Source organism: Acanthopagrus latus, chromosome 8 (assembly GCF_904848185.1).
Source record: "Acanthopagrus latus isolate v.2019 chromosome 8, fAcaLat1.1, whole genome shotgun sequence".
Taxonomy (NCBI): domain Eukaryota; kingdom Metazoa; phylum Chordata; class Actinopteri; order Spariformes; family Sparidae; genus Acanthopagrus; species Acanthopagrus latus.
Window position 1 is genome coordinate 4296967 of NC_051046.1, and position 24679 is coordinate 4321645.

At 42.0% G+C, this 24679-nt stretch overlaps 2 protein-coding genes across 5 annotated transcripts; one reads left to right on the forward strand and one right to left on the reverse strand.

Annotated features, from left to right (window-relative positions):
• The first annotated feature begins 1808 nt into the window (after positions 1 to 1808).
• On the forward strand, positions 1809 to 15603 carry phrf1 (PHD and ring finger domains 1). 2 transcript variants are annotated; one of them, XM_037106544.1, is made up of 20 exons: positions 1809 to 1895; positions 2502 to 2578; positions 2714 to 2861; positions 3003 to 3137; positions 3397 to 3593; positions 4751 to 4834; positions 4927 to 5060; positions 5386 to 5477; positions 6164 to 6342; positions 6667 to 6799; positions 6959 to 7071; positions 7243 to 7433; positions 7870 to 7992; positions 8448 to 8602; positions 8910 to 10731; positions 10853 to 12132; positions 12254 to 12330; positions 12711 to 12860; positions 12962 to 13093; positions 13229 to 15603. In XM_037106544.1, exons 3-20 carry the CDS (start codon positions 2774 to 2776, stop codon positions 13391 to 13393), a joined length of 5250 nt encoding a protein of 1749 aa, XP_036962439.1. In that variant the 5' UTR covers positions 1809 to 1895; positions 2502 to 2578; positions 2714 to 2773; the 3' UTR covers positions 13394 to 15603. The 2 variants fall into 2 exon arrangements, with proteins under 2 accessions (XP_036962439.1, XP_036962440.1); XM_037106545.1 differs by having other exon boundaries at positions 12965 to 13093.
• A 183-nt stretch (positions 15604 to 15786) lies between these two features.
• Positions 15787 to 21213, reverse strand: irf7 (interferon regulatory factor 7). Of its 3 annotated transcripts, none has more exons than XM_037106547.1 (10): positions 20013 to 21207; positions 19555 to 19708; positions 18120 to 18291; positions 17926 to 18026; positions 17762 to 17813; positions 17519 to 17635; positions 17233 to 17429; positions 16946 to 17147; positions 16736 to 16851; positions 15787 to 16612 (listed from the first exon to the last, which is right to left on the reverse strand). In XM_037106547.1, exons 1-10 carry the CDS (start codon positions 20018 to 20020, stop codon positions 16421 to 16423), a joined length of 1311 nt encoding a protein of 436 aa, XP_036962442.1. In that variant the 5' UTR covers positions 20021 to 21207; the 3' UTR covers positions 15787 to 16420. The 3 variants fall into 3 exon arrangements, 2 of the variants coding, with proteins under 2 accessions (XP_036962442.1, XP_036962441.1); XM_037106546.1 differs by having other exon boundaries at positions 17519 to 17638; XR_005076397.1 differs by having other exon boundaries at positions 16470 to 16612; positions 16957 to 17147; positions 17519 to 17638; positions 20013 to 21213.
• Positions 21214 to 24679: the final 3466 nt, after the last annotated feature.

The following is a 24679-nucleotide window of genomic DNA, read 5'->3' on the forward strand; positions in this document are numbered from 1 at the left end:
GTAATAAGATCGGATCAGTTTGTACTCCTTTATTGTCCCAGCAGCCAAAGGACAGAATATTACAAAAAAAAACCCCAATAACAATTAAATTAAAAAGGTAAGAAGCAGAATAGACTTGTATGTACATATAAACATGATATTGTAAGTAGATAATTAACAGTGATAGCGAGGTCAGCGCCTGTCTACCGAGATTGCAGCATGTTTCTTTAATGTGACTGAACACTAACAAACATACATGCACACTAACTGCCAAACTAATAAACACTATATATAAAATATACAATAAGTTGGTAAATGTGAAGGCCATCCATACAAATAGTATTTGAGTAAATCTCTTAGAATATCTGATGTTAGTGCAAGGCAAATGGCACAATCCGGACACAACGCAACTCAAACTGCTTTACAGGGGCATAAAAATGACGTTAAAATACGTTTTAAAAAAAATTGCATTTGAAATACATTCAAAACAAGCAGGAAGACATCAAGAAACAAAGCATTAAAACAGGAAATTAGCTAAAGTAGAAGAGGTTTAAAATAGACAAGACTAAAAAATAAAAGTCACAGTGCAGTTCAAAGCCTTGAGTGGCAAACACAAAGGTCATCAGCTGTGAGTTAGAGGAGGTGAGAGTTGAAGCGGAACTGCAGTTTTCTGGGAGTTTGTTCCAGATATTTGGAGCATAATAACTGAACGCTGCTTCTGCATGTCTCTAGGGACTGAAAGCAGACGCGTACATGACGACCTCAGAGGTCGGATGGTTCAGAACGTAGCAGCAGATCAGAAATGTGTTTTGGCCAAAAACCATCCAGTGCTTTATAAACCAGCAGCAGGATTTTGAAGTGTGTTCTTTGACGGAAGAACTGGAGTGATGGGATCTACTTTTTAGGCTCTTGTTAGAACTTGAGCTGCAGCTGAAATGTAGTTCTGTATCAGAAGTACAAGTGAATTACCCATGTGTTTACATGTAAGTATTTCAGGGTCGACAGATCATTGGCCTGGTCAATTTATCCGATCCGATTTTCAGCATTTAAAACAAAAACTTCAACAGAATCAGTATTTGTTTGTTTCTTTAAAGATGATTGCAAATAAAATACATTTAATTAAAAATGTGGTGCAGTGGCGGAGGTCACGATGTAAAAAGGAACGCTACCTCAGGTCATTAATTCCAGCTGCTGTCAGACTGTTCAACACCAGTAACCCTTCATGTTGCACCATAAGCACCTTCTACTTATCTTGCACTACTTACACTTCTACATCCGCCATCTTGTGCAATTATCCTGTGCAATAATACTACTCTTATTTATTTTTGATTTATTTTTTTATTCTTACACTGAGTCAACAAGGCAATAATTCTACACTTTATTTACTCTATTTAAATAAGTATATAATGCACATTGCCTCTTTTTCCTGTATATTTTGCACATAGCATATAATCCTTTCTATTGTGTATCTTTCTCTTTTATCTAAATATTTTTTTTTGTATTTTTTTAAGTCTTGTACTTATTGCATGTCTGTCTAACTGCTACTGTAACAAGTGAATCATCTAAAGTCTCAGAATGCAATAAAAAACAACAACTACGAAGTTATCAAATAAATGAATTTGTGCAAAAAAACAAAAACAAAAAAAACAAAACACAATATTTGCCGCTCAGATTTAGCAGAGTGTACAAGCGCCTCAGCGCTGCACGTGATTAAAGTTACCTAGTGTAAACACAGTACTCAGACTCAGGTGTACTGTGCACCTGGTGTCAGATAAACGTGTACTGTCTCTTTAAGAGTCTCGCTCGTCAGAGTGCACTCGGCCATTTCCGTCCGCAGCCAGCCGGCGGTGTCCATCAACAACCGTGGAGACTTCAAACCACTCGAACATAACCTCCCACTTTTTTTTTTGATAAGGGTAGGTCTGAAATCACCGTTGAGTGCAAGAATGTGACACTGTAGTTAAGAGGTTTGAATAAGGAACTCGTGTATATTGCTCCACACTTGGTGTATTTTGTTTTGTTTAACATAAAGTCCGAAAGGAGCTTTTTAGTTGACGTTAGCTAAATTTAGCTGCAGCGAGGCTAGCGAACACGCTACACTGAAGCTAATGTTACGAGCTAGCGTCGTTTGTTCACTAAGAACAGCGTTACAGGCTCGTCCCATATCATTGACAGTGCATTCAGATAATATGTTGGTATCTACATTAATGCTGCGTGTATATTTTACACGAGGCACAGAAGTAGAGCTCTGTTTGGTGCCCTGTTTTCCTCTTTGTTTACAAATGTAGCGTTAGCATAGTCTGCAGGCTGCTGCTGGCTAGCTAGCTAACCACTGTTACTTAATCTTTCGTCTCTTGTCAGCTCACAATGAAAGTCATTTACAGCATTTTGTTTATTAAAACTGCTGAGATGTAGTTTCAAATTTCACTCGCGGGTTGTAAGACGATGTTGCTAGCTTGATTCCTACTGCTGCACACAGACAAGAGCACATGCTTTATGATCATTTCCCTTTTCTGCTCAAGGACTCAGGAATAACATCAACTTGTCATTCCACGAAAGTTGACTCAAGATTTCTGCTTCATCCTCTGCCTTTTAAACAGTAAGTAGGTTAGCTTGCATGTCAATTCACTTCATGACAATCCAGTCAGATCCAGTGTCACAATAGCAGAATGTACACAGAAGTCAAATCTAGACGCTGTTATTAAAACACTTTCTGCAACTGCTGTCTTCTGAGGATCGTTTCAGAGAAAAGCTGTCAGAGAATTTTGTCCAGCCGATCTTCTGATGGTCAGCCATGGATGACGAGGACAGCCAGGATGAGCTGATCAACCGCAACACAGCCCACAGCAAAGGGAAAAGGGCGGCACTGTGGGCCATCTCAGGTAGCCTGTTCAACAAGTTGGTTATGTATCATGAGCTGATGATCAAGAACAATATCATAATTACATCGAAGCTTTAAAAACCTCATGCATTTATACCTATATTCTTTCTTTTTATGTGTGTGTGTTTTTTCTTTTTTAAAGATGATTCCGATAATGTTGAAGAGGAGTCTGAGGAGGGAGAATCTGACAGTGGTCAGGAAGAAGAGGAGGAGCACCTAGATGGAGAGGATGATGATGATGAGGAGGAGGAGGAGGAGGAAGAAGAAGAGGAAGATGGTAGGAGGACTGTGATGGTGTTCTGCTTTTTGTTTGTTCGTCTTTATGACTAGATTATCATAAAATTATCTTTGCCCAACTTGATTTTTCTGATTAACATGTAATAAAAAAAAACCCAAAAACACTGGTCCTACATTGTTAGCTCCTGATTCATTCAGCCTACACACAATTGGAATTCGTAAGACTTGGCGAGCATTTGTTTTCTGTAGAATTTGAAAGAGGAAAGATAAGCTTCTGTGATTCACTGTTGACTTATCAGATGAGGAAGAGGAGGAAGATGCCAAGGCCGAGGGTGGAGCTTTCGGGGGGACCTCTGCGGACTTTGAAGGGATGAGCTCGGATGAGGACGCGGACAAATGTCCCATCTGCCTCAACTCATTCAACAGCCAGCCTGTCGCAACACCAGAGAGCTGTGAGCACTACTTCTGTCTCGACTGCATCCTTGAATGGGCCAAGGTGGGTTTAACTTCATGTTGTCTTAATCCAAGAAGAGAACACCGTATGTCCTGATTATTAGTATACTGGTGAAACTCGAAAAACTAGAATATCGTGCAAAAGTAGTAGGTGAGAGACTAATATATTATAGAAACTGATAACATGCAAAGTGAGATATTTCAAGCCTTTATTTGTTTTGAAATTAGAAAATGAAAATTAGAATATTGTGAAAAGGTTCAGTATTGTAGGCTCAAAGTGTCACACTCTAATCAGCCAATTAATCCAAAACACCTGTAAAGGGTTCCTGAGCCTTTAATTGGTCTCTCAGTCTGGTGCAGCAGAATTCACAATCATGGGGAAGACGACTGACCTCACAGTTGTCCAGAAATCCATCATTGACACAATCCACAAGGAGGGAACGCCTCAAAAGGTAATTGCAAAAGAATTCCTCTATTCCTCTATTCAAGCCGGTCCTGAACAACAAACAACATCAGAAGCATCTTACCTGGGATAAAGAAATAAAAGAACTGGTCTGTTGCTCAGTGGTCCAAAGTTAAACCTCTTTCCTGATGAGCGCAAATGTTGCATCTCATTTGGAAACTAAGGTCCCAGAGTCTGGAGGAAGAGCGGAGAGGCACACAATCCAAGATGCTTGAAGTCCAGTGTGAAGTTTCCACAGTTTGTGTTGAATTAGGGGGCCATGTCATCTGCTGGTGTTGGTCCACGGTGCTTTATTAGCTCCAGAGTCAGTCTGAAGGCTGATCCTCCTGGTCTTCCATAACACCTCAGCAGTGCCACAGGCTGATACCATCCATGCCACACCGCACTGAGGCAGTAATTCATGCAGAAGGGGCCCAAACCAAGTACAGAGTACATATGCATGATTATACTTTTCAGAGGGCTGACATTTCTATATTTCTTTAAAATCATTAAAAAAAAAATTGATTTCATGTAATATTTTAATTTTCTGAGATTTTAAATTTGGGGTTTTCATAAGCTGTGAGCCATAATCATCAAAATTATAACAAATAAAGGCTTGAAGTATCTCACTTTGCATGTAATGAGTTAGTTACTGAAATAAATGAACTTTTGCGCGATATTTTCTCATTTTTGAGTTTCACCTGTATGTGAGAAGCTGAATGGCTTAATTTCCTGTGTTGTTTTTCTCCACTACTCAGAATGCGAACTCGTGCCCTGTAGACCGGATTGCCTTCAACAGCATATACCTAAGGAAATGTTTTGGAGGCAAAGTGAAGAAAATGGTGAGTGTCCTCAGTTTTTGGTAGATAAATGTATCACTTTTGTATATGTGATTGATTGAGCAATTGCTCATGTGATTGCTTCTTCATTTTAGATCACAGTGCAAAAGCCCGTGAAGGAAGGTCAAGAGGAAAGAGTAGATCTGGACCTGGAGCAGACCAACTGTGAGGTGTGTGGGGGCAGTGACCGTGAGGACCGCCTCTTGCTCTGTGATGGCTGTGATGCTGGGTGAGATGGATATTATTCTACTAAATGACCCTTTCTTATGCCAGGGGAAAAACAGGAGGCGGAAGAGCCACAAACGATCAATTCGCATGTCAGCTGTAGCCTGGCTGTTCACAACATAAGTGCATTTCTTGCCAAACAGTCACGAGTGGCTGCGGTGAACAACATATTTAGTTAGCACGACTGCCAGAGGGCTTGGCAACGCTTCCGCCTCCAGTGTGTTCCTGCTATTAGTGTGCTGAAAATCAGTTTTTGCCTTTGTTTACAGCCTTCAAACATGATCCTGATTTCTTTTCATTAGAGAAATGTGTTGGTTTGTGTTCCACAGGTATCACATGGAGTGTCTGACGCCTCCTCTTGACGCTGTTCCTGTCGAGGAATGGTTCTGCCCTGAGTGTGAAGCCAGCAACCGTCACTTAAGTAAGCCATCACGTTAATTGTCTTGTTGAATTTTATGCTGTCAAACAACATTTTGGACTTTTAGTCCTCACTCTGCACTGCGCAAGTGCAACACAACTATACATAACTCCTTTCTCATTTTTAGTTGGCACCATCTGATCAATTTTTTTTTAATACCCATATTTATTTATTGTAAATAACAATTCATTGCCACGCTGTTTATAATTGCATGTTCATTTTGTACAATATTATGTTTATATTTATGTATGAGTCTAATTTATTTCTTTTTTAATTGTTTGTTTTTTACCGTTGTTGTTTTTCTTTTAAAAATACTATACTTATCCTTTGCTGTTTGTGGGACAATAAAAGAATACTGATTCTGATTAATTACAAAACATTTGACGCTTTTGAAGACAATAGTGTATTTTCTATTCCACTCTGAATCAGAATATTCCATCTTTTAATATACAGTATTTTACATATTTAAGTGAATTGTTGACGATTGCTATAGTCAACCCTTTCCTCTGTTTTCTTTCCTGAATGGCTCTGTATGCATGTAGCTCACTTATTTAAGAGAAATAAAATGAACAAAATAGATTAAGATAAACAAATTCATAGAAAAACTTATTATCCATGTGTAGCTTCCGTCACGATGGCGCTCATAAGCATCTTGTCACAAGTCATACACTTGTATCCTCTTGACTCAGGGGGTTCAGCTGAAGAAATCAGTGATACAGAGAGTCTGCCTTCTACTGCCCGTCCTGCCACCAGTCGCTCTCAGTCTCATGCTGCAGGTCCCACCAGAGCCATCGCCCGCACTCAGCAGAGCGAGCGGGTTCGGGCCAACGTCAACCGACATCGCATCACACAGGCACGCACGTCGCAGGTTTGGCATGAAGCGTGACGCTTCAGTCTTGGCTTATTCTCTAACTCGCACTCACAGCTCATATGTGAGGCTGGATTTTACAGAACTGTCTTGATGTTGAACAGTGTTTGTGGTTGTGCTGACGAGATTAACTGACTCACTAAGTTGTGTATTTGGAGTGCTACTGACAGCAGAAATGATGGCATGTGTTTTTGACATTTGTTGGATTTGATTGTTTGAAATGTGTTTGTTGACGAGCGATGCATGTGTTTTGAGAGGAGTGCTTAGACAGTAAGGATTTGTGAACGTGATCCAGTGGAGTGATGCAAACCTTTTTCTCACTAGTTGGCTCCCACATATATGATTCAGTCCACTTGGCTTGATGAGACTATCAATGCTGTGGTGGCTGGGCTCAACACGTCTGTGTATATACGAGACTTCACACCTCGGGTCCCATCAACCCGCAGGCGAAAGACTGGTAAGTAAACACAGACATCAAAATACATAACACTTTTTTAAGATAGGGTTAACATAATCACGAGCACAATTAAATAGATGTAGCTGAAGGAAAAGCACAGGACAGCTATTTAAAAAAGGGCCATGTTTTTAATGACAGATGACTCTTCTGATTGAACAGGGAAGCGCAGAAAGGTCAAAAGGTCTGCTGTGGGTACAAAGGGAAAAGTAGGTAGTACAGGAGTCAGGAGGAGGAGACGGAAAGTGAGGAGGACTAAATCCAAAAGAAAACTGGTGAGTGTGTCATCAACATCAGTCTCGAGATTGAAGTGATTCGGTTTTTAAATCTTTCACTAGACGATGTGACCTTTTCAGTGTGAATACATGAATATTTAAGTGCTTGTGTAGACATGAGAAGCTTTTCTCTCTAGATAAACCCCATACATATGTTTTTACACCACCCAGGTGATGAAAAAGTCCACTGCTCGAGGCCGCATTGCTAATAATCTCGGAATCGTAAAGGACAAGAAGAGCTCTTCACTTCCAACAGTATACCGACCGTCGGAGCACACGCTAAGCGGCATGCGTGCTGACATAGGTGCTGCATCCCTCTCCATCTATGGAGATCCATTCGACCTGGATCCATTTGATGATCGGTATGTAGATTATAGTTCATACCTTTGTACAAACATGAGATAGTTGATGTTTCTGATATCGTATAATGTTTAGAGATGAGTCACCTCCTGGTCTAGTGGTCCCAACTCTTGGCAAAATAACTTTGCGGCAAGCTATTTGTTTTATTATCTGATGATATGAAATGGTCCGACACAGCTGATTTGTGTGCTTTGCTTTAATGCTACACAGCATGGCTGTATCATGAAAATGCTTTTTTGTAATCAGTCTGTACTAAAAAAACAGTTTAAAGACAAATATCTGTATTGTTCTGGTGAGCATCATTAGTATGTGGCCTTTACTATGATCTATATAAGTACACAGAAAATGTTTAGCTGGTGTTAATGTTAATGTTTCACCGTGTATATGTTTTTTCCTATATCTGAGCATTTTGTGTTATATGATTATTGATTTAATCAGCGAGGAGGAAGAGCAGCAGGCCCGAGTTACATCGCTGCTGGAGGCCAAGAGAAGAGGGATCTCTCGCTCTGCTCTTCGCTCTCACCAGCCTGTAGCTCGACCCTTCACTGCAAGCCTTTCAAGGTAATATCTGCTTTTCGTCGTGGTGTACGTGGTTGGTTCTCCAGAGCAGGTTCTCATTTGGATCTCGTCCATATTTATAGTTAACTTGGAGACATGCTTTTTGATTCTGTGAATCATTCTCTAAAATGAACAAGCATTCACAACAGCATGTTGTAAAAACTCAGTTTTGAAACGTTATCGGTTGTAGTTGTAATGCGTCGGCAATTGTGAGCAGTTAACTTTTTACAATGACAAATTAAATGCCTAAATCTGCTGAAAATGAAGGTGGTCTTTGAAACTGATGAGCAGTTTAAAAATACAGCGTAGTTCAGCAACAGCCCTAAACCGCACTAATGTACATCATATGTGCTAATATATTTGCTGACATGTGTACAACATTTTAATTGTGAGATGTTCTAGGTGTTTCGGTCTTTTTTCACCAAGATGGTAACTAAAAGTCTGTTGTGTTTTACCAGGAGGGGCCTGGATGTCTCCCAGTCAGGGGGTGTTGTGGAGGCGGCTCCTGTGCCTGACCTGCTGGGCAGCATCTTATCGGGACAGAGCATGCTCTTGATGGACAGCTCTGATGTCGTTATCAATCGAGATGGTTCCCTTAAAGCTACAAAGCCAAGTAAGTGTGTTTGGTACAGACAAAAGAGCATGGATTCCTTTGTATTAAGTCCACCTGTTGAATAACAAACAACTTCAAATGAACTTCAGCTTGATGTTAAACTAAGTGTGTGTCGAGCTGGTGAATATCAAACTCTAAACTGGCAGTGAGTAGTTCCTCACTCATTCTCAGCTGACTAACTGAGGATGTTCCTGTTATGATTTTCCATTTTCTTGTTTTTTTTCCCAGCATGCTTGGAAAGTAAAACAGAAGAAGAAAGACAGCCTCATCCACTCTTTGTGTTGATACTTTTCTTTCTTTGTTGCAGTAATGCCGTCTGCATCGAAGCCAGGCTGCAGCAGTAGCTCAGTAGATGCCTGCACCCAGATCGACCCAGTGATGTCACCCACCGAAAGAGACAACTCTCTGTCCCCCCACTTCCACGGAGACCTTCCAGGATCCTCCCATATCTCCTCGAACAGACCTTCATCCCAGAGCTCTTCTCGCCTGCCCTCCTCAGCGAGCCACATCCGACCATCTCCACATTCGGATTTACCACCCCGGGGTCATCCGAGTTTGCAGCCACATCGTCCAGTCAGACCTCCACACCCTCCTAGCCACAGGGGGACCAACGGCGTTGGCGTCCTCAGCTCGTCCTCATCCATCGACCTCACCAATCACTCCAGCTCCAAGAGCAAGGGGATAACCTCATCCCAATCTAAAAAAGCACCTTTAAAGCCCATGTGGGAAGGCGTGTCTGTGCTTCCAAGGATACCAAAAATAAAAAGGGAGAGCAGTGGTAACACAAATGATGACAGTTACAGCAATAGCAGGGGAAGTAGCAGTAATTCTGCCACCAGTAGTAATGGTTACGGCATGCCAGAAACTGGCATGAACAGCCTTGCTGGGGACAAGGGAAGGCAGCAAAGCGTAGACCAGCAGAAGGGAAGGGCAGACAGTCGGGGCCAAAGGTCGAGGCCTGATGGAGCAAGCTCGTCATCAACCTTCTCCAACTCATTCTCCTCTTCTTCCTCCTCCGCTGGCTCACCTGGCAGCCACCCTCGTTATTCCTCATCGTCCTCATCTTCATCGTCAGTGAGTTTTCGCATTAACTCCAGCGGGAACGCCTGGAATTCAAGGCGGCTAAGCATCTCGTCACCTTCTGTCAGTGGAGGCAGTGTGCGGGACCCCTGGAGAGAAAAGGAAGATGAAGCAAAAAAGAGGCAGCTGTGCAGGGATAAACAGATGCTCCTGGCATCCCGTACAATGGGCAATAAGGAACAAGACAGTAATAATATTTACGATCCCTTTAATCCCACTTTGTCAGACTCAAGCAGCTCAGACGCTGAAGCTGAGAGCACGAGCCTGGATGCTAGATCTCGACAAACCACAGACGAGGGGAAGGCTTTAGTGCAAAGAAAGCAGGGCCTGGCTCATGTCAAAACTGAAACACAGGTGATCGAGATCTCAGACAGTAAACCGAGCAGTTCGAGTGCTCAGGAAACATTATCACAAGTGGTCAAGTGTTCAGAGGAGCGTGTCAAGGTTGAAAAAGAATCACGACTTGGAGACGCCGAGACCAAGAAACAAACAGAATTAACTAGCACTAAAGTTAAGAAGGAGTCAGAGTTGGATGATGCAGGGGAAGCTGAACAGTTTGATGACACTCCAGACTCTACACTACCTGTTCATCACCTTGTAAAGACTGAGAGAGAGACTCCAGAAGAGGAGAGTGCTGGAGGCCCCAGCAGTGCTCCTTCAAACTGTAAGAACAATTCCTCCTCATCCAGCTCTGCTCCCACCAAGAAGATCGTAAAGACAGAAACTAAATCGAATTCCAAATCCTGTTCCAAGTCCCCGTCAAGAGATTTGGGCCATAAGAAAAAAGTCCTCCAAGCTTCGCAGGAGCGTCGCTCGAGCAGTCCGGATACAGACAGAGGCAGAAAGGGAGACCGTCATGCCTCAGGTCAGGGAGGCCGGCCGAAAGAAAAGAAAGTGGACAGAGAAAGGAGTTCAAGGCGGTCAAGGTCCAGGGAGAGGAGAAGGAGAGCACGCTCAACCTCAGAAAGCTCCAAGTCCAATTCACCTGACAGGAACCGCAGAAAGCGACGGCGGTCCAGATCACGATCCAAAGAGAAGAGGCGATCAAGGTATATGTAATTGTCTATATATATTCCCGGTATCACTTCTTTAGTAACCTGTCTGACATTTTGACCTTTATTGAAGTTCTCTTCAGTTAAGGTTCTTTTTTTCTGTCATTACTAATTTCAGGTCTGGTTCCAGCTCGAGCAGCAGGGAGCGTTCACATAGGAACAAGGACAAACAAAGGAGCCACGAGAGAAGTGATGGCAGAGAGAGAGACTCTGACAGAAGGCGGGTCTCAAAGGACAAGAGACGTGGTCGGTCTCGCTCAAAATCTCAGTCAAAGTCACGATCCAGATCCCGATCCAGAGCTAGATCAAAAGACCGCAAACGTGGTCGGTCTTGCTCAAAATCACAGTCGAAATCACGATCCAGATCCAGGGATAGAAGAAAAGACCGCACACGACCGCAACAATCACCTCCAGCCTCCAGAGACAAGGTGAGGGAACGGTCAAAAGACAAGAGGAGGCACAGGTCTAGATCCAGCTCGAGAGAGAGACAGAAAGAAGAAGGATCATCATCCAGGAGTTCACAGAAAACTTCTGGCTCCTGTGTTTCATCCTCGAAAGACACCAAACGGTTACAGGACAAGAAAAAAGAGAAGGACGTTGCTCGAAGCTCCATGAAAGAGGAAAAAGTTGTTCCTGTGATCAAACAGGAGACTCCGTCCTTTCCCATCACCTCTAAAATTGAAAAAGAATGCAAAAACAGCCAGGCCACAACAGCAGGAAAGCTGAAAGAGATTAAGGTTGAAAAAGAAATTAAGAAAGAAAAACAACCATCTTTTGATATGTTTGTAGATTCACCTATTACTAAACCAATTAAGAAAGAAGAAACTGACGCCCCTGCTGTAGTGGTAGTCAAAGGCACAGGTGAGGGAAATGAAGAGGATCCCATCAAGACGGAGCCTTGTAAGAGTGTCCAGACTCAGACGTGTAAAAATATCAAAACAGAGAATTGCAAATATATCAAGACGGAGCCTTGTCAGATGGCCATAATTAAAACTGAGCCAAGTTCCCCAGAAGTGTCTCTGTCGCCTTCTGTCACCTCATTTTCTACGCTGACCACATCTGTTACAGAAGACAGCCTGGAGGACACAGAGTCTCAGTCTCACCCAGTGTCAGTGGCCTCACCTGAACAACCAGACACTGTCCCTGTAAAGCAGGAAGTTCACATACTCTCAGACTCTGATGATGATGATTTTAATGTTGATATGATGCTGGACAACCTGGATTATGTGAAGTCTGAGCACACAGAGGGAATCGCCACATCTGTCAAACAGGAGAAGGATGTAGATGAGGAGAAAAATGAACCGACTGTAGCTGGAACAAAATCCAAGACCCCGGTGAAGAGGGTCACCTGGAATATCCAGGAGCCCGAGGGGCCTCAACCAGAGAAATCAGCAAGCAGTAAGTGTTTCTGCTAAACGGCCAGTTTTACCAGTTTTAGCTGGCTGCTCACAAAACTTCAATAGATGGTGGTCACAGATGTTTTACTGTCAAATGTTTTTTTTTTTCTGAATTCTTTCAGAGCTGGCTCTGTATAAGTTGAGGCTGAAGCAGGAAGGAGCTCGCCGACCGTCTTCAGCCGTCCAGACGTCAAGTCAGGTACAACACAGTCACATCACTGCAGAGATTACCTAACGTTACCGGGATCAAGTATTTGTAGAGGGGCATCAAATGTTCAATGTGATGAATTGACCAGAGGGTGGCAGTGTTGAGCTGAAAGAAGCTTTTGTTTTTACATTGTTAAAGTCACCTGACTGAAACAGAAACTGATTCAGAAGCGTTTTCAGACTAAATGAAAGTAAAGCAATTACTGGGGAAATGAAAGCTGTTTGTCTGCACATCTAATGTAGTCACATGTTCCACTACAGTCCACATATTATAGATATGTAATATGCAAGTCTGTATGAGACACGTAACACCCCTCTAATGTTATCTTTTCCTGTAATGTTTTAGTTTCATCTTTTAATTGTAATTAACAGGACGCCACTGGAGCCGTCTGTGACCCTTCCAAAAAAGGTGCTGGTGGTTCGCTCAGTCGCTCCTCTACATCTGAAGGTTCACTTCCTGACTGTTTATCAACCAGTGGACAGGCAGAGGGAGAGGATGGGGATTTGTCAAGGAAAGACAAGGTGAGTCTGGGTTTTGGATAGTTAAGCTTTGAACTAAATATCTCAAGTAGTCTCTTGTGTGTTTTTGTCCAGAGTTTTTAATGATGTTTACCTTCTTCCAGCAGTACTTGAAGAAGCTCCACATGCAGGAGAGAGCTATAGAGGAGGTGAAGCTAGCCATCAAGCCTTTCTACCAGAAGAGAGACATCAACAAGGATGAATACAAAGAGATTCTACGCAAAGCCGTCCAGAAGGTGGGTTAAAACGTTTGCCAAGACACTGAAAGTTTTGTCACGGGGTGGAGTCCACCCGAACTCAGAGCATCTCTCACAGTCTCCATAAATATGATTTATTTTATTTATTTTTTCTCTTGTGTTCCTCATTGTCAGGTTTGCCACAGCAAGAGCGGAGAGATCAACCCAGTGAAGGTGGGCAATCTGGTCAAGGCATATGTGGACAAATACAAACATGCCAGGAAACACAAGAAAGGAGAGGACTCAGGGAAGGCACAGGACGCTCCGACGGAGGGCACGAGCACCTCCGACAGCCCATGAGGAGGCTAAAGGCAAGAACAGCCACTCCAAACACTTGTTCACATGTTAGGTTACAATATGTTTTACTTGGTGTCCTGCTGCTGGATATGATCTCAAACTGTCTAGACATAATTGTTTGCTCACTGCTTCAAAATGGAACACTTTTCTGATCCCGAGCTTTCTATCTTAACTTGAACAATGAAGATACACTTTTTTTTTTTTTTTTGGTGATCACTTGAACAGCGCCTTTTTTTTTTTTTTTGGTGTCTTGTGTTTTGGACTGTCACTGCCAAGATCCGGTTGTTTTTCGTGTAGTGCAGCTCAGAAACTTTAACAGGAGATGATGAGGTTGTGCCTTAAGGAGGCAAATCTCAAAAGACCCTTCCATGGAGTGATAAATCAGGTAGGTTTCTCCACAGACATATCACTGGGAGGCTGCAGCATGGGCTTTGAGTTTTTGATGGATTTTGTTTTGTTATGTGGGAGGGAGGGGGTATTTATCAGTGGAAGGACTCATTCTGTTTGCTGAGAAGTGGTGTCAAAGTATGCAGAGAATGCATATTAAATACGTTGGTCATGTTGAAGAAAAGACACTGTTATGCAATTTTTGTAGAAGATTTATCAGTGAACAATTTTAGATTTGGTTGTAAATAATATAGATTTGATATATCCACTTGTATGTTCCTTTCATCTGTGTTGCCTGTTCTGAATGACTGACTGATAAATGTTCTAGTTTGTAGAGTTTATTTGTTTTATGTTTTGTATTTGGAAAAAGCCTGTAATCTGTTTAACCTGTCTTCCACACCTCTAATATCTGTGTCTAATGGGCTAAATGTAGACCAGTGTTCACTACATGTGAGGATCAGTAGTCTTGAAATGAACAAAAGAGTCACTCCTCTCAAATAACAGCCTCTTATCTTTGTTTTCTTCTGTTCACAGCGTTAGCCATTTTTCAACCACACGACTTAAATGTAGAAAAAAAAAACAGGTTTTAGAGAATAAGGGAATATTTTGTTTTTGTGCCAAATGCGTAAAAAATAATAAATACAATAAACAACAAAATAAGAAAAGCACCATTTCCCTGAATAAGAGAGATTTAATTTGTTTTTGGGCATTGTTTTTTTCTTTTTTTGTGTGGTTTTTTGTTTTGTTTTTTAAATATTAGAGACTATGATGCCACAGTTAAGAATGATATTTTGGACTGAAAATCATTATAATACAGTCCGAATGGCCGAATTACAGCCTGTTTGATCTTGAAAAAATGTCAATGTCTATGTGTTGTTGAACATTTTGAACTTTTTTTTTTTTTGTATTCCATGTTTCTTCATATATATATTAATGGTCCAGTGTGTCGGGTTTAGTGGCATCTTGCATTGACTGTAACCATTAACCTCAAGCTAGCATCCGAGCATGTTAGAGAAACTTTGCGGCCATGAACAATTTTTAAAAAGATGCAAAAATCCCTCTCCAGAGCCGGCGCTTGGTTTGTCCATTCTAGGCTACTGTAGAAACACGGTGCTCTCCGCTCATCCTAAAGTAATAAAAACACAATGGTTCTCAGTTTCAGGTGATAGTACACTAATGAAATCACTATTACGAATATCTTAAATGAATCCCACACACAGGACCTTTTTAAGCTTATATCATGATTTCATGGTTTTGTGAGATCAGTTTATCATGGGGCAAAATAAAGGAACAGCTCGAGTCGCAGCATTTCCAAGGTAGGTTTGGTAGAATAAGCACATAACCTGTTTAATCGGGAACATCGACAGAATGAATTCTGTGATTTAGACTAAAACGACGTCTGCAATACTTAATTACAGCCTCGGTCCGACTACTTTGCTGTTGTGTCTTTTAGCCTGAACCTTAATCTCGAACCTTGTTCCTCTGTGTCACATTTAATTTGGCTCTGGAGTGGCAGGATCTCAAAACGAAAAAAACAGGTGCTCATGTTTTTATCTGAATGTAATTTTTGCTTTTGTTTTCTTCATCTACTTGATCAAACAGGACAGGTGTTTCTGAGAGAAAACACTGATAATAAATCACTGATGATAAATAAGGTTTGGTCATAATCTGTCCTATCTTCACATTTCGGTTAGAAGATATAATGATGGCTGTTGCTACATGAATTTTGTCTGCCTGTGATCACTGTTGAGTCCAAATGAAAACAGCCTCTGTACTCACTTGTGTTTCTCTTCAGGAGCAACGTTTTAATAAAACAAAAAAAAAAAAGATCTTTGTCTTTATTTCTTTGTGGGTTATCATGGTTGAACCAGAAGCTTCCGTGTAATGGTTCAGCTATTCCTCCAGGAACTTCAGAGCCCAAAGATTAATTTGCCTAAAAGCTTGAGCTTGATTCGGCTGTGAGAAAGCATCTGACTGTATAAGACTTCCCAGCATCCGTGAGTCAAACATTGACGCACTCATTCAAGGCTGAACGATTTATTCGGAATCCAGTTAGGTTGAGTATGAAAAGTGCAAGATGACCAGCAAATTATTACAAAAGTTAACATAAGTGAAGTCCAAAACAACTCACCATGGCAGTTTATATACATGTAGATGCCTTCATGAGCTGTTTGACGTTTAAAAAAAAAAAACTTAACACATACAGTCGTCAGCTTTATCTTTAGCTCTATTTTACATAAATATATGATCAAAAAGCTTTTCATGGTTGAATGGATTTACCATCATGTAAGGCATCATTTGGTTACACATGTCAATTAAATCACTTCATTAAGAGAGAATTTTAACATTTACAGTACTTGTAGAAAAGTTTGTGCTACGGCAAGTAAATACAGAAATGTAACAGTTCACAAGTGAAGGAGTCGGCTTTGAATGTAGTGATAAAAATGTCAGTTTTTGTCTACAGTGTGTAATTTGTGTGATGATAAAGTGAAGCGGAGACGATGCAGAGCAGGAGGGTGAAGGTACATTAGTCAGTTGTGTTTTTTTTAGCAAAGCTTTATCTAAGAGCAGGATGTGGTGTATCATGTGGCCCTCGCAGGTAGTTTGAATAGTCGGATTTAGGGGCAAGTGCAAGATCAAATTTCAGCTCTGAGGTAGGAAAGGTGCAGCAGCCCGAGCCGGGTCGAGGTCCGCTGTTGGCAGACCCAACACCGAGTTAATGAGATCAAAGAGGCTGTTGTGCGACATCTGCAGGCTGACGTTGGAGCTGTGAAGCGATGAAGCTCCCTCCATTTGGGCCATCTCGTGGAACTGTCGACAGATCAGTGGGATCACCTACCGGGGCAAAGAGACAGATGTTTGTTTGTTTTTTTACAGCATTTCCAACTGTGTAACTCAAACACTGCATGTGTCTTTGAGGTGAAGCTCTGAAAACAGAAATGGGAAAGAGTGTTTTACCTTGACTACGATGAGCTTTTTCTCCAAAGCTTTCCCATCAGGAAACTTCTCCCCGAAGCACATGTTGATGGTGTATCTAGGAGAGCTGCCGTTGTTGTCTTTGAACTGTTTCAGTTCTGAACACACAGATACGGGTGGAGACGTTAATCTCACAGTGTGGGATTTAAATAAAACAAATTGATTTAAAAAAATAACGAGATTCACACCTACCATTCACATACTTCTCAAAGTTGAGGAGCTCCACCATGGTGTTCTGGGGAAGCTTTCTTGGGTCTGGGTGAGCCACACTGGGGTCACTGGTGCTGGCGAACACATGGCACCTGTCCTGCCTGCAGGCGTAGATGCCGGTCTCCCGCACCTCCAGGAGAAGACCCTTCTGGATGCTGTTCAGGATGCGGTTGGTGAAATCAATCTGGTATAAACGAGGTTGAGATTAGAAAGACTTCGACATAAATCAGCGCCACACTGAGGATGTTACAGCAGGATAATGACAGTACCTGTTTGTGGTCCAGCAGACTCTCGGTGGAGGGGAAGCAGATGTGATGGGCCTCCAGCTCAAGAGCCTCATGGAGGTAGTGGAGCTGCAGACGAGCGGTGTGGTACGTGACCTTCAGCATCTCCCTCTTCCTGTAGTGGATGGAGATCTCCAGGTCCATTGCCTGCAGAGGTGAACTGAGGACTGGTGGAAGATTTGCTGTAAAAAACAAAAACATACTGAATAAATTATTACATATCTACATATAATTAGTTAGAACATTTTCTATTTAATTTAGCTGAACATACCCTCATAGTAAGTCGGCTGTGTTGGTATCAGCTGCTGGTGGATCTCAGCTCCTACAGGATAGCTCCCCAGGACATCTTGATTGCACTGAACATAGCTATCTGCCCAAGGTTGCTCCTCTACTAAGAGCAATAAAAAAGCAGATTAAACTACATTCAACCTTCCTTCTAAGCCATGTTAACTCATAAACAGGTGGAGAGAATTTTATTAATTTATATGACTTCCTTTGCACGAGGCTACCTTACCTATCGGGTGGTTCCCAAGATCCAAGGCCATGAAATTGTTGAGCAGATTATGCTGTTTGGAGGACAGAGACAGTGTCAACAACACTTAAAAAAAAAGGGGGAAGTGAAGTGAAGTGAAGTGGAGTGAAGAGAGAAGTGAAAGAGCGCTCTAGGCAATATTTTACCTCAGCTCCCGAGGGGATGCACTCTGTAGGAGAGCAGTAGATATCTTGAGTCATGTCAGAATCCTCCTGGGAATCTTGTATCGGAACACTTTCATAGTTGTCTGGAAGTCAAAGAAAAACAAATCCACTTACGTTTGCATTCAAACTCCTAAGTGTTTCCACAGTGGAAGGCTCGGATGTTAAGTTACACTTACGGCCGGTGTTGATGATCTCGTAGATTTTATGAGGGTCGTCTGAATTCCTGGAGTTATCCTGGACCATCTTGAAGCGCACGGAGAGGTTGTTGAGAGCGCACCGGAAGTTGGTTTTCCATCTGGCCTTGTCGGTGGGAAACTCGCTGATTTTACCACTCGCGACTGCCCACGCCTGTCAGCCAGACAAGGAGAAGTTTAAATATGATGACAGCTGCTGAAAATACAGACATTTATACACAGGGAATGTTTTACTTCACTACATTTATCCAACATCGGAGGTTAAGAGTTACTTTACAGATGATTTTAAACAATAATGTTGTCATGTTTAGCTACACTATGATCAACAGTGACTTGCACAGCTGTATATAAGTAATATGACTTGTACTTTCATTGTTTGCTTAAAGGGCATGGTATGTCATTTCTGTCCCTAGACGTCTCTCAGTCAGAACACAACAAAGGACATAAGTAGCGTGGGATCATGGGAGTTGTTGTCTTCATTGTTAAACAACCAAGACTGCTAATTGAAATCAGTCTGTCGTGACTCAGGCAGAAATGTGCTTGGATGAGAAAATGTTTTGAAGGTTTATTAACAACACGCTTAGTCACATTCCCCCACTTCCTGCCTTACTTGCTGACTCGCCTGGGAGTGAGAGCGACAGGCGACCAAAACAAACTCACTGCTGCCTTGAACAAAACGACTGATTTCCCTTCGACTGAAGTTGTTGGAAACATTTCTGATAATGTACTTAAAGGGTGACTCCACCAAGTTGACAGATTAAAGTGTGTCTACAGGGCTTGTGGAGTACTACAACATGTTTGAAGACCGTGATATAAAGCCTTTTGTGGCTCCAGAGGAAGCTGCATGAAATCTGATAACATTTCCTCCGGCGATGTCACTCAGTGGCTGAGTTGCATTGTGGGTAACGTAGGCGTATTTTGAAAAGGAAAACAAATGTATGGAATGCGAAAAAGGCGACATCTCTGGTTCTGCCGTGTCGATTTTGTGTCGAGATCTGCTTGTTTTTAGATATCTTCATGCAGAATTGTTACACGTTATATCTTTGAGTGGAGAAGTTTTTCTCTGAGCCTGGCACCACTGTGGCGTTGCTACTTTGACTCAGTGAAAGTGGAAGTGGCAGCACTGGTTCTGCTAGAATTGGCCTTGGCAACACCTGGCAGACATCAGCGCTCTGACAGTAATGTCATAAAACAACCACACATGATTCTTCATTGTCATGTTTTTACTGTAGCTGCCGATGATGAGGAACGTGCTTTCCTGAATATTATTCTTAAAAGTTTTACCTCAGTCTTTTGCAAACACAACGGTATTACTGTGTCAGACAGATGTCAACACAGCCATCAACATTTTTCTTTTCATATAATCAGATAACACCAGTATCGCTGTGACAAATTTAACTGAGCCCTTTGGACCTACCCGGAATATTTTACTGTCCTCATCGTTGCAGTCCTTTCTTGAGTTGTGCTTCCAGGGGACTCTGAACTTGTTTTGGTCCACATAGCGCAGGCCGGTGTACTGGCCCGTCTCCACCTGCTCTATGAGCCAGCTGGCAAACTGGGGCTTCGGAGGGCTGAGAAAGGGAAACATGTCAGGTCAGTGTTGTGGAAGAAAGACAGAGAGGAAGCGAGACAAAGCACCACGACCACACTCACAAAATGCATCGGACATAATAGCTGCTATGGTGAAAGTGGGTCAGACTACACAGTGAAGGGTTTGTCCCTGCACAAACATTCAGAGAGAAAACACCCATGTAAACACAACACTGCATGCAAACTTTACCAGCCTTGTCAGCTTAACACAGGATTTAAACACAAACAACACAAAGACATGAGGATTATCCCCCTAAATATAAAATAGGCTGTGTTTCTTCTTACCTTTGCATGTCTCAGCCAATGTGATCCTCTTTGAGGAGCTTCAATTCTGACTCCTCAGTGAAACCTTGCCTTGCTTTTATGGAGTGACATCATGTCCAACGTTTGGATGTCTCCTCCCCTGCTGAGTGTGAGGGAGGTGGAGGGAGGTGGGGCATCTCCTGGAGGCAATTCCGACGAATAGGTTAGTTTAATTCACGGAGATGGATCGGGACATTACCTCATCACGCAGGGTTAAAAAATATAGCACTCCGGCTGCTCGCGGTCAGCGAATCGAAGACACCCATCTGCGGACCGGAAGTGAGAGCAGGGTGGAAATTCTCGTCCCGGGGAAACGACCCAGAGAAACTGAAAGCCGTATTGACGATTTTGTTGCATCAGCACGTCATCGACATTTCATCACCCACATGTTTTTCTCCCATGTAGTTGTTCAGCAAGCCTCGCGCACAAACCCGCAGGTGACTGGTACTTTCACAATAAAACAGGTTCTATTGGAAGTCAGTTGAGCCAGTGATCATGTTACATTCTCAAACAGGCTTATTGCTTTTGAAATTGTCTCAACATTTTCCTGCCAAGAGAGTAATCCTACTGAATATGTTTGCACTGTTAACACGCGGGCTTTAAATATTAACTGATATTACAGCCTGTATTTTAGGTTAGCTCTATAATTTTGATGTAATATTAGTATTAACATTAGTATGAACTTATATTAGCTACAGCCTGTATTTTTCAAAAGGTTAGCTCTATAGTTGTGATGTAATATTAGTATTAACATTAGTATGAACTTATATTAGCTACAGCCTGTATTTTTCAAAAGGTTTGCACTATAGTTGTGATGTAGTATTGGAACCAACAGATATAGTAATGTGATTATAATACATCTGGGTTCATACATTTGCGTTAGTATTTCCATGTTATGTAACTTTATATTCCTTCTCCCCCACATCTCAGGCAAATAGTGCTTTTTGAAAATACCTGGATCGCGGATGGAGTCGGCTAACTTCCGGTTTTAGCGCCTGGCTAACTTGAATTGGGATAAAATAATGTAATCGCGTGGCTCTTCAACACTTTATTCCAGATGTTATCTGGTCGAATGGCTCAAGTTATGATGGTTAAGAATTATTTCTCGCCGCACAAAATAATTTCTCCACCGTTTTATAGACGCTTTTTTTTTTCACAATAGGCTCTGTTTTTCTCGGCCGTTACAACTGTTTCCGGCGCATTCATGACGTCTCGTGTCGTCACTGACGTGCGACGGGACGCTTCATATAAAAATGTCTGCGGGAAGTGGGAATTGGGGTCGTTAAGCGGTTTTTAGTGAGTTTACCCGCGTTTAAAATACTCGTAGACCCGCTGAGTTTGGTGAAAAAGCGCCATAAGGTACATAAACTAAAAACTCTCCCTGAAAACAGGCTGTTTTACTGAACTCATGGAAAGTTGACTTTTTGGAGATACATGGTTCCCATAGGAAATAAACCATGATGTTGGAGAATGTTATGCATTGTTGTAGATTGTGGATGTTAGTTCAACCTTAAACGTTTGCAGCAGCAAAATGCAATGTACACGTTAATGCACGGCCCTTTTTATTACACAAGGAGGCCTTTTACTCTTCGTGCTCATGAGCGCTTTAAAGCAACTACAAGGAACTGTCATTTTTGGTTATTCTGGCGGCCTCTGTCAGCATCAACACCAGAGCAGCTTCTTTCCTCAGGCTGTGAGACTCCTCAGTTCATCCTTAAAACCATTAAAAACAATTTTAATTTGATGAGTTATCCAACCCAGACGAGTTGGAATGTGCTGGTGGGCTTGCTTGCTTATGTAGGTCATAATGAGGCTTCAACTTCGAATTCGAATTGAGACTCTTTCACAACCTATTATAAGTTCCTTTCAGTACCTTTAAAGCAAAGGATCTGAAAGATGAATTGCAGACACGATCATCTTCTGTTCTGTACATATCTCTATATATCTCCTTATGTTCCCCCAAAAGTTATTATTATTATTATCATTATTTTTGTTGTTTTATTATAATATTCAGGTTTTAGGTTACTTTACAACACAGCTTTCAATTTTGAATTTCCACTCAAATACTAATGGTAAGATTTAAAGCCCGTGGAACGAGTAGTTTCAGCTCAGATGATGACTTGTGGCTCTGTCGGTTTTGATGCAGATGCATTTAGCCGATGTTGTATTGCTCACCAAAATAGCGTGCCATGAAACCACCCAGTTCCAGTGAATGCAGACAAATGAATCCCCCAACAATGTACTGTAGTCAAAAATCTGCAAGTGTTTGAGGAGGGGGGGGACTTTCAGAGTCAGAATCCTGCAGGTGTGCGACTTGTGTCATGTGTTTGCGTATTTATAACCAGTGGGGATGCCCTCGTCTTCATGAATACATTTGAATCCATCGCTACACGGCTTGTTCCAAATGAGACTTCACTTCTTCTTTTCTAATATCAGCGTTTCCTAATTTTACTGCAGTGGAAGCTCATTTGTGAAAACGTTCTCCCACCTCGTAGGATCTTATCCAACCAATATTTGTACAGTGGTGGTACCAAAGGTCAGCTTCTCTGTGTTGCATCAGTGTGCATGCTGAAGGTCACTCACTCTGCTTCCCCTTACTTCTTGCGATTCTCCCCGGGAGAATTACTTTCTGTTATCCGACCGTGCACTGACCACAGACTGTGTGGTGGATAAACTGAGGCTTTGTAGCTCTCATGCACGCCACGAGAAGTTCGGCTTGCATGGGCCTCTTCAACCCGGCGCACATGTGTCAGGAATGGGGAAGCGAGACGAACTCTAATGAAGCACTTCCCTTTTCCTGGTCATTGGAAGCAACGCTCACAGACGTACGCTTCTGGAAACATAGGCGCCATCGCCGCCGCTGAAGAAGGATGGAGTGCGGTTTATGAAAGGCCTCATGGAAGGTTCAGGTTCTTTTTCAACACTTTCACTGACAATGCAAACCTCATGTCAATTAGTCAGTGAAGTCAAGTGGTTATATAGAAAATTCTGAGGAAGGAGATGAAGCAGATCAGTGTCGGACATGTGATATATTCTCACATCTCCTCGTGAGGTCACAGGCTTTTAGCTTTGCCATCACAAACACACATGCATGAACACAAGAGTCTGAATGTTAAACTTATAATCAACATGCATAATTAAAGTTAAACCTTTTTTTTTTAATTACTAGGAATTTTAGCCAGATTCTAGATTCTCCTTTTTCATACGTATCTCCATCTTTGTCTCCGTTTCTGTAACAGTTAGGCTCATAAAGACACACACACTTCACTGTCCTTATCTCAGTCTCACCTGTGTGTGTCTCATCTGAGCTGCTGTTGACTTGAGGCATTGTAAACTTCAGGAATTGTGGGTGTTATGGTTTCAGCCAGTGTTAAGAAACCGGCTATAGTTATCGTAAAACGCCACACCCTTACCTATGAATAAGACCTCAGCAGGCTTCAGCTTGAATTGGTGTGTTTGTGTGTGTGTGTGTGTGTAGGCGAGACTAAGTGAACAACAATGTTAGCTAATCTAAGATGTGATGCTTTAGTCATAAGAATGGGATATTTATCAATTGTTACTGTACTATATTTATATACACAGGCCTGGTAAATAAAATGTTGCTCTGGATGTAGTTCTAGGTGCTGTATCGTAAGGAACTTGACTTTTTTTCAGTTTCTTGAAGATGTTTCACCCCGCTCATCCAAGATGCTTCTTCAGTTCTAACTAACTGGAGTTTACAGGCCTTTAAACTCTGTGTGGGAGTTTCCTTACATAATCGTTAAGGATAATTAATGTCTTAGGCCACGTCCTCTGTTCAAAGACGGGAGATGACAAACGGGAATGACGTCTATAGACTATAGTATCTGATACATCTATAGATACAACTATAAATGTCATTCCAGTTGGACATCTGTGTCCAACTGGAATGATGTTTTAACAACCATGCACACCTGGGCAACCCACATGAACTCACGCATAGTTAAAAGGACTGCAAACTTCCCATCCAGTTACTTGGAACTGAAGAAGCCTCTTGGATGAAATATGAGACGTCTTCAAGAAACTGAAACAAGTCCAGTTGCCTTCGATACAGCACCTGGATTTACCATGACCTGGATGACCTGGTGTTTTTTGAATAACTGAGACTATTATTGATTTAACAGTGTTAAAATTAACATACACATGTTCCCAGATTTGTTCGGCTACACGCTACACACCTCTCTGTGGGTTTTAAAGACTGTATGTGACTCATTGTTGACTAATTGGGAACAGTTTCCTTTAAACCACTCCTGAGAGCTCTGGGACGTGTGTTTTGAGCTGCTGTCCTGCCAGAAATCATGACCTTTGACTGGAGCTTTGCTCCTGAAGGCCTCAGTCTGTTATTAAATCACATGATGTCCACTAATGACTCTAAATTGTCTGTAGCTGTAAATGTTAGGACGAGTGTGTTGCCCACGTGTCAGCTGGGATCAACCCTCCATAAGTGGTCATAGATTGTATGATGGGTGGGTGACATGATAATAATGAGGACTGCATCAGGCATCAGGTATATCCGGAAGTGACTCATTCTCTTGGATCAAAAGAAGTATGCTGCAGGTTCCAGCAAATTGTAAAATCAAAATGAAACCATTTTCTTTGGTACAGTCACAAAATGCCTATGTGACTTAGAC

What these genes read in the sequence shown, in the direction of transcription:
- phrf1 (XM_037106544.1), top strand. Translation starts at nt 2,774, where the DNA reads ATGGATGACGAGGACAGCCAGGATGAGCTGATCAACCGCAACACAGCC. An exon ending in CACAGGCACGCACGTCGCAG is followed by an intron (nt 6,343 to 6,666) that starts GTTTGGCATGAA and finishes TTTTCTCACTAG; the next exon opens with TTGGCTCCCACATATATGAT. An exon ending in ACCAGAGAAATCAGCAAGCA is followed by an intron (nt 12,133 to 12,253) that starts GTAAGTGTTTCT and finishes GAATTCTTTCAG; the next exon opens with AGCTGGCTCTGTATAAGTTG.
- irf7 (XM_037106546.1), bottom strand. An exon ending in ACAGCCGACTTACTATGAGG is followed by an intron (nt 17,430 to 17,518) that starts GTATGTTCAGCT and finishes TGTTTTTTACAG; the next exon opens with CAAATCTTCCACCAGTCCTC. An exon ending in AAAAGCTCATCGTAGTCAAG is followed by an intron (nt 16,613 to 16,735) that starts GTAAAACACTCT and finishes TTGCCCCGGTAG; the next exon opens with GTGATCCCACTGATCTGTCG.